Source organism: Chroicocephalus ridibundus, chromosome 22, assembly GCF_963924245.1.
Source record: "Chroicocephalus ridibundus chromosome 22, bChrRid1.1, whole genome shotgun sequence".
Classification (NCBI taxonomy): domain Eukaryota; kingdom Metazoa; phylum Chordata; class Aves; order Charadriiformes; family Laridae; genus Chroicocephalus; species Chroicocephalus ridibundus.
The window spans coordinates 2413717-2426097 of record NC_086305.1 but is presented as its reverse complement, the minus strand read 5'-3'; the positions used below and the strand labels follow the sequence as shown (position 1 = coordinate 2426097).

At 59.3% G+C, this 12381-nt stretch overlaps 1 protein-coding gene across 1 annotated transcript; it reads left to right on the top strand.

The window, feature by feature from the left end:
- The first annotated feature begins 86 nt into the window (after positions 1–86).
- Positions 87–6959, top strand: LSM4 (LSM4 homolog, U6 small nuclear RNA and mRNA degradation associated). Its single transcript, XM_063357732.1, has 5 exons — positions 87–590; positions 775–816; positions 928–1026; positions 3503–3686; positions 6174–6959. Exons 1-5 carry the CDS (start codon positions 588–590, stop codon positions 6260–6262), a joined length of 417 nt encoding a protein of 138 aa, XP_063213802.1. The 5' UTR covers positions 87–587; the 3' UTR covers positions 6263–6959.
- The last annotated feature ends 5422 nt before the right edge of the window (positions 6960–12381 follow it).

Sequence of the window (12381 nt, the reverse complement as noted above, 5' to 3'; positions counted from 1 at the left end):
GCCTAGAGCGGCCCCCGCGCGGCCATAAAGCACACTCCGCCCAGCCGCACAGAGCGGCATGCACCCGCCGCTTCCGTCGCCGGGGCGGAAGTCGCTCGGCGGGAGGGGCCGGGCGGCGGGCCGCCTCGGGGCGACCTAGGAGGGGAAGGGCCCGGAGCTGCGTCGCCGTTGAGCGGCGTTGCCGTTGAGCGGCGCCCACCGGGCCCGGGGGGAGTCTGTAGGAGGCCCCGGTGGAAGTTGGTTAAACCGTTACAAAAGGCTCAGCCTGATCCACTCTTCCCCCCGGGGAGGCTGCGGGGCAGGGGGAGGTCTGGGAAGGGAACGAACCGGGGCCTGGATCCGCGGGTACCGGGAGGGGGCGCGGGGCACTGTGGGTGCGCCACCGCTTCCCGCCCCGCTCTTCAATTTGCGGCGCTGTCGTAAAGGCGCGGACGGGGCGCCGCCGCGCCGCTTTACGGCCGAGGCCGGATTCCGCGCTCTGATTGGCCCCGCCGGGGCCGCGCCGCCCTCTGATTGGCCCCGCGCGGGACCGGGGGCGGTTTGAGCAGCAGCGCCCGGCGCGGCGGCGGCTCCGCGGCTCCAGCACGATGGTGAGTGGCGGCGGGGCCGGCCCGGGGTGGGGGTGGAGCCGCGGGGAGGGTCTGGCTTCCCTCTCCCCGCTGCCTGGGGCGGCGGGGACGGCGTCCCGCTCGGTGTCGCCATCGGTGTCCCGGTCCCGGTTCCCGCCTGCTTCCCGGCGGTGCCTGAGGCCTCTCTCCTCTCTTCCTCTTACAGCTGCCCCTGTCCCTGCTGAAGACGGCGCAGAACCACCCCATGGTGAGTACCGGTAGCGCGGCCCAGCCCCGGTCCCGCAGATCGCCCCGGCCTCAGGCTCACCGGGGCAGGTACCGGGGTGGGCCGGCGCCCCGTGACTCCCGTCTTTTGCAGCTGGTGGAGCTGAAGAACGGGGAGACGTACAACGGGCACCTGGTGAGCTGCGACAACTGGATGAACATCAACCTGCGGGAGGTCATCTGCACGTCCCGGGTAAGGTCGGACCCCCCCGCCCTGGGCAGCCGGTCGGGGGCACCCGCCCTCCATGTCCCCCGGGAGCCCTCGGGGAGCGTCCCTGAGGGTGCCTGGCCAGCTCTGCTATAGCTCAGAGGCCATCACTCCTGTGGAAGTGTGACTTCTGCCTGAAATGCAGATTTTATACAGTTAATAATATCCATGATGAAGGAATGCACGCAGGCAGGGTGGCTTTCTGCACTGCACAGAAACACCGTGAGCATTCCTCCCATGAGAGGGTTCTCAGTGTGGGGCTGGGGGCTGCAGGACGGGGTGCAATAGCTCGCGATGCTGAGCTGCGTTTCCCAAGAACAGAGCTTTCATCTCTCGCGTGCTCTCCGAGAAGCGAGGTCTGCTTCAAACGCTGCAAAAACTTCTATTAACTGGCTCGTCTCTCACCCTCTAACTCTCCACATCAAAACGGAGGAGCCTGTTGTTTACCTGCGACGGGGCTCTGCGCCGTCTGGTACTTTTGCCCGTGGCCAAAGTCGCTCCAGAAGATTGTGATCTGTGTTTTGGGCTTTGACCTCAGTCAGAAGCGTCTGGTCTTGTCCCTACCAGCCGTGCGCTGTGGGAAGCATCGGCTGGATGGATGTCGGCTGTTGCTGCTCTTTTCCTGCCCGGGAACATCAGAGCTCCATGGGAGACACTGGCAAAAATCCTTGTTCTTCCAAAAAATCTCTCTGCAAACCCCCAGTACCTGTTGTCCCTGCAGCAGGAAAGTTTTGAGCGATATGCTGGTGCACGGAAGCAGGGGTGCATGTCGATATGACAGTAAACGTCTTGCAGGTGGTTTGAGAGGGGCCTTTGGGGCAGAGCAGTGGGGTTAGAAATTTGTGGACACACCTTGGCTTCTGGTGGGACAAACAGGAGGGAACCACTGTTGAAGTTAGAGGTAACAGGCAGCAAAGCCTATCCATGGCTGAAGCATGGGTGATAATGTCCTTCTCCTTGGGAAGTCCCTTCCGATGGCTCGGTGCTCTGCTGTGGAAGAGCAGTAGCTCAGGTTTTATTCCCTCTGGGTGATCTCAGGGATCCCGTCACACGGCAAAGCAGCCGGGCTCATCGGCTGCGCCTCTGCCTGCCTTTAAAACACCAAAGCCCGGGTGAAAGCGGAGCTGGAGCCGCTGCCGGGGTTGTACTGGTGGCACTGGGGGGAACTGGCCGCTAGATGGCATGGAGCGGCGGCGGACGGGCAGCCCCGGCCCCGGGGGCGGTTGTTTACTCCGGGGAGGCCGGAACGAGGAAGCGAGGGAGCCTGGCTCCATCCCTTCCTGCATCCCGAGCCAAGGAGCAGCCAGGCAGATCCAAGGCAGGGTGGGGTTTGCTGGGTGTCTTTTGGAAGAGGGCTGTTTCTCTCTGTCTTGTCTTGTGTGCGAAGGACTTGCCCGTACAGGCAGAGTTGCCCCAAATAACTCCTGGGGCAGGGGGGGGAAACGACTATTTTATCCCAAGAGAGGAGGAATGAGGCATTCTTGTTTAACCTACTCTTCTGGGACATGACAGGCGCCTCGTCCACATGCTGCCACTTGAGAATGGCTGGACTCGAGTGATCCCATCCACAGCCAAACCCTGACGGAGACGCTGCCGGGCCGGGGCTGCGGTGGTGGAGCCGGGCGAGGCGGGTCCCCATCCCTCCTCCCAGTTACATCATGGCCAGCCGAGTTGTTGTTCAGCTCCGACGCTCGGTTCCTATTCCCACAGCTGCCCTCCCTACGCAGAAGCTGAAGCCCTGATAGATTGTATCCTAGGAAAGCCCTGAAACGTGTTAAACAACTAAGAAACAACATAGAGAGGCAGCTGCTCCGTAACCGGGCACCTGAAGACTTTCTTTGTGTGTGTGTGTATATATATATATATATAATTTGTGAGCTCGTTATTTTCTGCAGCTGCAGTTAGCGTGCTCTGGTGGCACACACCCCGCAGCCAGCTGGCTCCGGACCTGCCTCGCTGCTCCATCCACACCCCAGAGGAGCGAAGGAGTGAGGTGACTCCCAGCTGAGCTGCTGGAGAAGGAACCCGGCCGCACGCACGCCTGTGCTGCAGCTGCCGCCTTCTTGCCCCAGTTGCTTGTTTGTGGCCGTTGTAACTTACCACGTTTGCCTCTCTAGTCCCGCTTTCAATTCCCCTCTTATACGAGAAGGGAAGGTGCTTCTTTCCTCAGCCTCTTCTTCTTTCATTTTCTGTGGGTGTTCGAGGCAGTTGTGGAACAAATTGAAACTACAGTTGCTGGTGGCTGAGTGCCCTTCCCCCCCCTCCCAGGTTGTAGGGTTACGTGTTTTGGAGGAAAAAAAAAAACCCACCTTTTTTTTTGCAGCTAGTTACAGATAATGCTTTCAGAAAAGATTGGCGGAGATGTCACACCCTCCAGAAGCGATGAAAATAGTCAAATGCCCCAAAAGTGATACAAAAGCACCTGGGTTTGTTCGCAGCCTAACGCGTTGCTCCCCAATAGGATGGAGACAAGTTCTGGAGAATGCCGGAGTGCTACATTCGTGGCAGCACGATTAAATACCTGCGTATCCCCGATGAAATAATTGACATGGTGAAAGAAGAGGTGGTGTCCAAGGGCAGAGGCCGTGGCGGGATGCAACAGCAGAAGCAACAGAAGGGCCGCGGTGTTGGCGGTGCTGGACGAGGTAATGATCCTCTTTGTTTTTCAGGTTGGAGAGGGGGGAGCGGGATCCCTGCCTTTAAATTTCACCTCTTGTGCAAGGAACGGCTCTCGCCTCTCGGCTTTAAACGCGGGACTGTTTGTCTGGGAGAAGCTGGAGCCGCTCCTGTGCGAGATCTCGCCGAGTGATTGTGTTGCCTTGCTCGTACGGCAGCCTCTGCCAAAGAATAGGAAGGATTCGTGCCAGGGATGTGCCTCCCTCGTTACTGGGGTTGGGCAGGAGCTTAAGAGAGTCTGAACTTGACTGTTTCTACCCCTCCTGGCTGGCTGGGGAGCGTGGCCCTGCAGAACTGGTGTCTGTTAGCTTAGCGAGTCTGGGAGGGGAACAAATGGCTATTCTGTTTGAAAATAGACTGGGCTCTGACCATGGCAGTGACAGAAAAACATCATCTTTTCTCCCATTATAATGGGGCTTTTGATCTCCTCACTTGTTGGTTTATTTATTTAAAAAAAAAAAAAAATATCTGAGGGTTTGTGTTCCTCCTGCTCGACGTGAATAATTCATGGTTGTGATAAAAGGGCAGGTTGCCACTTATGTAGAAATAGGTCACCAAAACAACTCTTCCTTCCCTGTCCCACTTCACAGGGTTAGGTGATCTTGGAGCACTTCAGCTTGAGGATACATTTGCTCTTTTCTCCCCAAACTGTCCAGCTGGAAGCGCAAGAGCCGTTTCTCTCCTTCCCTGCTCGTCCCTCCTGCCATGTCTTTGCGATTCGCTTTGTGGTCACCTCTCTCGGCCCCGGGGTTTCTCTTAGCACAGCCTTAGCCCGCAGTAGGAGCTTAAAATCCTGAGTGCGCTCACTTGCTACGACAAAATTGGGTTTGGCCCGGGAAATCTTAGCTTTTAAAAGGAGCCCTGGGGACTGAGACGCCGAGGGGTGATGTCTCTCTGCGGAGCAGCCTTAAGGACCTGCCTGTGTTTTGACTATGCAAGGAATCCTGGTAGGACGGCTGGGACCTACCCGGGGCCATCACGCCATGCTGGGACGCGTGACGTGCGGCGTCTCCGGCTCACAGAGACTTCTGGAGGAAAAAAAACCCGCGATTTCTGCTACCTCCGGGAAGCTCCGAGCGTGCAAAAGTGACCTTTACAAATCTGAAGGCGCCTTTATTTTCCCTCCTTTCCTTTTCAGTGTCCAGAGCACTTGGCATAACAGCTTTTTTGGATATGGTTGTTTGGACAAACATTTTAGCTGAAATATTTTCTCTGCTGTGGAAATATCCACCTTGTGGAGAGCAGAGCTGAGCTCTGTTTGAGGTGGAGTCCCCCGCTGTTTTGATGTGCAGCTTAAATTTGCTGATGGAATATTTTAAAGGGAAGCTTTGGCATTTGCTAATTAGCTAAAAGGTTTGGCTCTCATTACTGAGACGTGAAGGGAGGAGGAGAAAAAAAAAAAAAAAGCAGGACAATTTTGTTGAGAGGCCAGCAGGCAGAAGTAAAGCTATAATTGTGCACACAGTTGAAAAGATTATTGTTTCTGACACTGGTAATCCTTCGTCTTCTACTTCTCGGCTTGCCAGATCCAGCAGTACGGCAGGCTCTGCTCAGCTTCGCTGGGAGCAGCCGGAGCCCGACGAGCATCCCAAGGACCGCAGGGTTAGGAGCAATTTATTGTTTCGCCTCTGGTTTAGGCACGTCTCCTCGATGACGCAACCAGAGCAGAGGGCTCCGGAGAAGCTTTTCAGCTTGATCCCCGGGCTGGGTCTCCTTTGGTTCCGCCTTTTGTGCAGGGTAGATCCGCAGCCCCTTTATTGTTCGCACACCAAGATAAAAATTACTGCCTGGAGTTGCTTTCTGTTTGCCGGGGGGGGAATCGGAGCGAGGGGAGGGCTCAGCAGCTCCCGCGACAGAGACGGTCGCGGCTCTCGGGTACGAGGATGCTCGTCTGTCTGCGGCGGGTCTCCCCGCAGCCTCTGGCTGCTGCTGCCCCCCTGGCAGCGTGTGGTACCCAGTGCCCTCCCTGGAGCTGCGGATCGCTCTGTCCAGCGGCCAGGCGGTGACAGAGGGATGTATTTTATTCCGTTTTGTAGCCAGACGGTCTTCAAACCGAGTCACCCTCTTCGTTGCTTTAGGTTTGCCCTTTCAGCATTCAGGGGACACGGTGCAACCTGCTCGTCCCGCTGGATTTAAAACGTGGTGTCGCGTCCTTGGTTCCATTTTTTTCAGAAGTTGTTAACTTCAGTTGATGTTGATAGGGCAGAGGGAACATTAACACCGCCGGGAGGTACCGCTGACCTTGCCGGTGAGGGGGGATAAGTTTATGCACTCTGAATACCGCGTCTGGAACTGGCGAGGGAGAAATCTAAAAGTCCCGTTTCTGCTTCAAAGACTAGAAAAATAGGGGTGTGTTTGGGTCGAACGTAAATAACTGTAAAGCTCTGAGTGGCTGGGAGACGTTCCTGCCGTACGCTGATGCTGTTGTATCCCTGCTCTTTCTTTCTGCCCCGTAGGTGTGTTTGGTGGCCGTGGCCGAGGAATCCCAGGCAGCGGAAGAGGCCAGCAGGAAAAAAAGCCGGGCAGACAATCGGCAAAGCAGTGAGCGGCTGCCTGCAGCCCGGCCGGGGACAGTGCTGCGGCGCCGGCCGGTTTTTATCGCCTCAGGATTGCCATGTGTTCAAAAGCGTTACCTTTCTACTCTCCCGTCACTCGATCCGTGCCCGAATCACGTAGTTTGGAAGCCCCTCGCAATTTAATCTGGTAAAGTGGAGTTTATTTGCTCCTTGTAGTCGGCAAGTCATTGGAAATATTTAAAATAATCATTCGTGGTTAAGGACCTAAGTTCTGCCTTCTCCTGAGAGTGAAAGCGCTATTTAATTTTTCAGGATCACCAGGTTTAATTTAAAAGATTATCCTGTACAGTGGCATAAGAACGAAGGCAAACACTTTCTGGATGATTTTTTTTTTTATACTTGAAACTTGGGAAACTTATTGCATTTGTAACAGATGCGAGTGTCTTGGTTTAAAAACACTGAACTTGAGGATATTGTATCTTTACGTGAGTAGTCTTAAGAGTTTGGGGTTTTTAAAAAAAAAAAAAAAAAAAAAAACAACAAACTTTTAAGCTATTGCTTATCTTCCGGTTCTGCCTCTCTCCTGTGGCTTGAGGGAGAGCTCGGGATGAACATCGGCCTTCGAGGCTTGTTTCCAAGAGAGTTTTGTGATAAATGAGGGTTTCCCAATTAGCGTATTACTAATTTGACTTCAGATTAGAAGCTTCCTTTCAAGGCAAGGGTTTTCTATGTTTTCTTACGGAAGGCTGGTGTGCCCCTTACTCTTTACGTTGTTTTGGCTTTTTTTTTTTTTTCCCCTGAAAAGCAACCGAGCTGTTGAGCTGCAGTGATTTATTTTCCCCTCCACTTTAAAAACTCCCTCCCTTGCGCTTGTGACACAAATTCCTGAACTCGGACAGTAGTTCTCAAGCTTCTTTCTTCTTCACTATACCTACTTGGCATTTCCTTGTCTCGTCACCGATTACCTTTCCCTGGGGACACAGAGCGGCGCGTGAGCGTGTCCCTCCCGTGGGTTAAGGAAGCTCCTGGGAATTCCCAGCTCGGGTTGCTCCAGTCTTCCCTCCCCTGGGCTGCAGGCTCCCACGAGCAAAATGCACCCACAAGACATCCCGGCTGATCCGAATTGAGTGTCTGCATGGGGGCACTGGGGGAAGGACGAGGCTCTGGCCGTCCCTCAGCCCCCTGGATGGATGAAATAGATTAATTTTAGGGGAAAAGCTGATACTGCGATTTGTTCTCAACAGGTTTTTTTTGGTTTTGTTTTGGGTTTTGTTTTTTTTTATTTTGTTTTTTTTACAAGTGATTCCCGTATTGAAGCCTACTCTCTGCCATCACCACTGTAGTGAAAAATGAGGAAAGAACATGCTTTTATATATAATTATTTTTTTAATGTTTATAGAACTCGTGCGCAGTGGTGAGTAGGAATAAATCGCCAACCTGTACGAAACACCTCCCTCTCTCTGTCTGCGACGGCGCTGAGCCCTGCCTGCCCCCGCCGCGGCCGGCTTCGCATGAACCCGGGGATAAGTAACAAATCCCCGAGCAGATGGGTCAGACCTGTGGTTTCTAACAGCGGCCACGTGTTCTCCGTGACCGCCTTTCCTCGGCGAGGCATTAACCGGGAGCACCAGCACTCGATCCCCATCCCCGGCTTCTGCCGAAGAGCCAACTCCAGGCGATGGGAACGGGGCACGCGTGTCCTCCCTGCTGGGAGCTTGGGCTCGATGTAAACGCCCGCGTGGCATTTTAACGAAGCCCAGGCTGAGCCCTGTGTCAGACTTTCCCATCCCAACCCGCTCCCTCCCTTGCGGGTCCCTCCAGCCGCACAAACTCCCCGTGTCACAGCTGTGCTGGTGGAAAGGGGAACGGCAGCGGCGCTGTCTGGATTGAAGGTCTGTTCTGGCCCGATAAATCTTCACCGCAATAATGGGACCTTTGGCTTCGGCTCAGGGTAGAGTCCTCCAAGTACGCCTTATCTCCTGGCAGAGCTCTGGGGTCAGGCGTTGGAGCTCGTTAAGTTCTGCTTTCATTTAATTACAACCACAGGCTTTATCAGCCTTCCCTGATTGCCTCCCCCCTTCCTTTTTCCACCTCTGTAGGAATATTTTTGTCCCCAGCTTGGCCATTATTGGCCAATTGGACCCAGGTGGCAGCAGGTTGGGTGGAAGATGGCTCTGAGTGAGAGCCACGTCAAGCCTGGGGTGTGTGACTTTGGACCTTTCTGCCCCAAAACCGGGGTGTTTGGGGCTGTGGGGTGCTCCAGCCCAGGGAGGGGTGCGGGGAGGCGAGCTGTGGCTTGGAAAAAAAAAAAAAAAAGAAAAAAAAAAAAACCAACACCCAAAACAGGGAGGAGCGAGATAAAAGCAACAAGCAGAGAGGAGGAAAAAGGCCTGAGCCTCGCTGCCGGCGTGGGTGGGTGCGCGCAGCCCGGCAGGACCGACGCGTCCCGGCCGGAAAGACGGGCTGGGGCAGGGGGGGACCCGGCAAAGGCCACCCTGGAAACCCTCCGCGCTGCCTTCCCCTGGCATTTTCACGGCGAGGGGGCCCGTGGCAGCCGCGGGGCCGTGTCTCCGGTGCCACGCTCGGCGGTGCCGGCTGCCTCGCCGTGACTCATAACTTCTGTGCCCGGCCGGGGAGGCAGCACAGGAATAGTTACACAGCAGCCGCCTGCGACGCGGAGGGAGTGGCTGCCGAAATATTTCAGGGCTGCGCTAAGCAACTAAAAATACACGTCAAACCTTCCTCCTCCTTTTTCCTTTTTAAATTTGTTTTCTTTCTTTCTTTCTAATTTTTTTTTTAATTTATTTTTTTAAATTCTTGGCTTTGATTGTTGGGGGCCCCCCCCCCACACACACACACACCTGGGGGCAGCGCAGCCCCTCGGGGCTTCCTCGGGGACCGGCGTGGGTTTTGGGGGTGAGCGCTGGCAGCCCCCAACTTCTTGTTTTCCCGGCTTGGTTCCTCTCTCCCTCCCTGCGGCGATGACTAAGAGGCGGCTTCTCCCGAGCGCCCGGTGCCCGCAGTGCAAATCCCAGGGTGGCAAACGCTCTCCTGCTCCTTCCCTTTTCGGGGGGCAGCTCGGGGATGGGGGTGCATCCATGGTAGCCCATGGGCATCTTGGTTTGGATCTAGCCTGTTGTCCTCGGTCGGAGCCACAGCGGTGTGGCACCTTGTCTCGGCTCCCGGCTGGAGTGGGATCAGGCAATGCCGGTGTGATGGAGCCGGTTGGATCCACGGAATGGTCACGGTGGGGCTGGGGAAATGGGGAGAGCGGGAGCCGTGTGGGGACTGGAGGTGTGAGGATGCTCCGGTGACCGTGGCCCCGCTCCAGGCTCATCCTGCCCTGTCGAGGTCCGATGGCAGCATAGGTTCATCCCAAATCCTCGCTGCCTGCTCTGGGGTAAATATAGCCCGGGTGGCAGGTGGCACGGCGCAGCGTGACTCAGTGGCCGCTCGTAGGGCCAAGCCGGGCTCCGACGCCTCCAGGAATAGCAGCTTCGGCCACCAGCCCCCAGATGAGGTGACGGTGGCACTTGCCACCAGCTCCGGGGACAGGGGCCGCCCCGCTCGGGCTCCTCACGGGTCTGGCGGAAGGGGCTGCTGAATCATGACCCTCATTAAACGCTCATTAGGAAAATGAAGCTGCTGGCTTGCCACGGGCATCGGGCTGCCACCGGCAAGGCAACCCGCAGTGTCTTGGGTTTGGGGACAGGGGACACGTGGGACGAGCAGCAGTGGTGGGAGGGGTGGGGTGGCAGGATGAACCCCAGGGTGCCGTGACCCTCGGGGATGGACGCCGGGGGGGTGATGGGGATGTGCCGGTGGCTGGGCTGGGCTGGGCTCGTGGCTCGCATCCATGGCCACCGGCCAGCCGCTCTCCCAGGGAGGCCCCGGGGCCGGTTCGTTCCTCCCTGGGGCTCGTTTGGTCCCGCCGCAGCCCCAATTGCCATGGAGGGGGGACACAGGGGGACACGCAGGCACGTACGTGGGTGCCCACGGGGCGTACGCCGAGGGGGTGTGGGAGCCATGCCCAGGGGTGTGTCTCTGGATCGGGGATCCCCCTGCCACCCCGCCACGGTCCCCGTGTGTCCCCTCCCCGGTGCCTGTCCCTCACCGGCCGGGGTTTCGTCAGGACGGAAAGTCTGAACCTGCCGGTCCGGCCGCGGCCGCACCCCTAATGACGGGTTTGCGGCGGAAACGCGACGGCGGCTTCACCTGGGAGCTCCGCCGAGCCCCAGGGACACCGGCACCGCCGCCCGCCACGGGCCGGGACACCGGCGGCCATGGGCTGGCAGGGACAGGAGCGCCCCAGGGACGGGGCTCGGCCACGCTCCGGTTTATTTGGGGGTTAATCAACTGGGTTTATTTGGGGCTTAATTAACAACAGCTGTTGGGGGAGGGTAGGTCCCCGTTGGTCCCAGCCCCCCCTTGTGCCTCGGTTTCCCCAGTGCCGGCACTGCGTGGGCTCCGGGGGCTGCACCAGCCCCATCCTGGGTGTCACCCGTGTCCTGGGTGTCACCCGTGTCCCCCGCAGCCTCCCCGCAGCCAGGGCTGAGCTGTGCCATGCCCTGCGCCGCGTTGTCCCCTTTCCCCGTGCCCTGCCATGCCCCCACACCATGCCATGCCGTGCCATGCTGTCCCTATGTCCCATCCCGTGCCAGGCTGTGCCAGTCGGCTGCGGTCGGGCAGCCGTGACACTGCCCTTGCCCACACCAGGGTGACAGCGAGCACGGGGCCAGCGTGGCACGGGCACAGCCATCACCTCCCGCGCGGCGCGGGCTCCCGCCGGCCCCCCCACACCCTGGGGGCCAACACCGCTGATTTATTGCCCTCATTAAGCGCAGGCCCAGGACCATCTGGCTGTAATTAGGGGCGGTTTGGTGTCCCCATGGCCCCAGTGTCCCCATGGCCCCGGTGTCCCCACGGCCGTGCCGGGACCCCTCGTCCTGCGCGGCGGGGGCCGCATCCTGCCGTTGCGGTGCGGGGGGTTATCGTCGGCCATCGGCGCTGCCTCCCCCCGCGCGGCGGCCGCACGCGGGGCCGGGTGACGTCAGCTGCTGACGCCGATCCACCCCCTCAGCCGCCCGCGGGCTCGGCCGGCCGTGACGTGCACCACCGCCGCTGCCGCCGCCGCCGCTTAACTCCTTCCCTTCGTTGCCGGTTGAACGGGGGCCACGGGGGCGGCGGGCGGGGGGCGGCCAGGCCCGGTTGACCCCGTGCAGCGCTGGGCGCGGGGCAGGCCTGGCCTGGAGCCGGGATGGCGTGACCCCACGGTGCCCCGCGGTTTGGCTGCCCGCCATGCGGCCTGCGTGCTGGGCAAACCCCGGTGCCACCGGCGGCAAACGTCAGGGTTGGGGGGGGGGGACGGGGACAAGGGACACAAACAAGCTGTGACAAGGGAGGTGCCGGGGGCACGTAGGCCATGGTGGCCCCGTCCCACCGGGACAGGGACCCAGCAGGTGCCCAGTGCCCAGCCCCGGTGCTCGGTCCCAGTGGTCAGTGCCCAGCCCCAGGGGTCGGTGCCCAGTGCTTGGTCCCGGTAGCCAGTCCCAGTGGCCGGCGACCAGTCCTGGTGCCCAGACCCAGTGCTTGGACCCAGTGGCTGGAGCCTGGTCCCAGTGCTCGGTACCCGGTCCCGGTGGCTGGCCCTGGTGGCCGGACCTCGTGCTTGGACCTGGTTGCTGGGGGCTGGTCCCAGTGCTTGGACCCGGGGACCAGTCCCAGGGCCTGGCCCTGGTCCTCAGACCCGGTGGCCGGTGCCCAGCCCTAGTGCTTGGTTCCGGTGCCTGGTGCTCAGACCCGCCGGCCGGTGCCCGGACCTGGTGGCCGGTTCCGGTGCTTGGACCAGGGGGCTGGTCCCAGTGCCTGGACCTGGTGCTCAGACCCGGTGGCCGGTCCCCGTGCCCAGACCTGGTGCTCAGACCCGGTGGCCGTTCCCTGTGCTAGGACCCGGTGCTCGATCCCAGCGCCCCGTCCCAGTGCCCGGTGCCCGCTCCGCCCCTCCTTTTGTGCCGAGCAGCCCCGGTGGGGCGCGAGGCCACGTGACCGCCCCTCCCCCCCGCCCCCCCCGCCCTGACGTCAGCCCAGGGGCCCTCGCGCTGTTGTCCCGTTTACCCGCCGGTCGCCCGGGCGACGGCCGGGGCCCGGA

What these genes read in the sequence shown, in the direction of transcription:
- LSM4 (XM_063357732.1), top strand. An exon ending in CGGCGCAGAACCACCCCATG is followed by an intron (nt 817 to 927) that starts GTGAGTACCGGT and finishes CGTCTTTTGCAG; the next exon opens with CTGGTGGAGCTGAAGAACGG. An exon ending in TGTTGGCGGTGCTGGACGAG is followed by an intron (nt 3,687 to 6,173) that starts GTAATGATCCTC and finishes TCTGCCCCGTAG; the next exon opens with GTGTGTTTGGTGGCCGTGGC.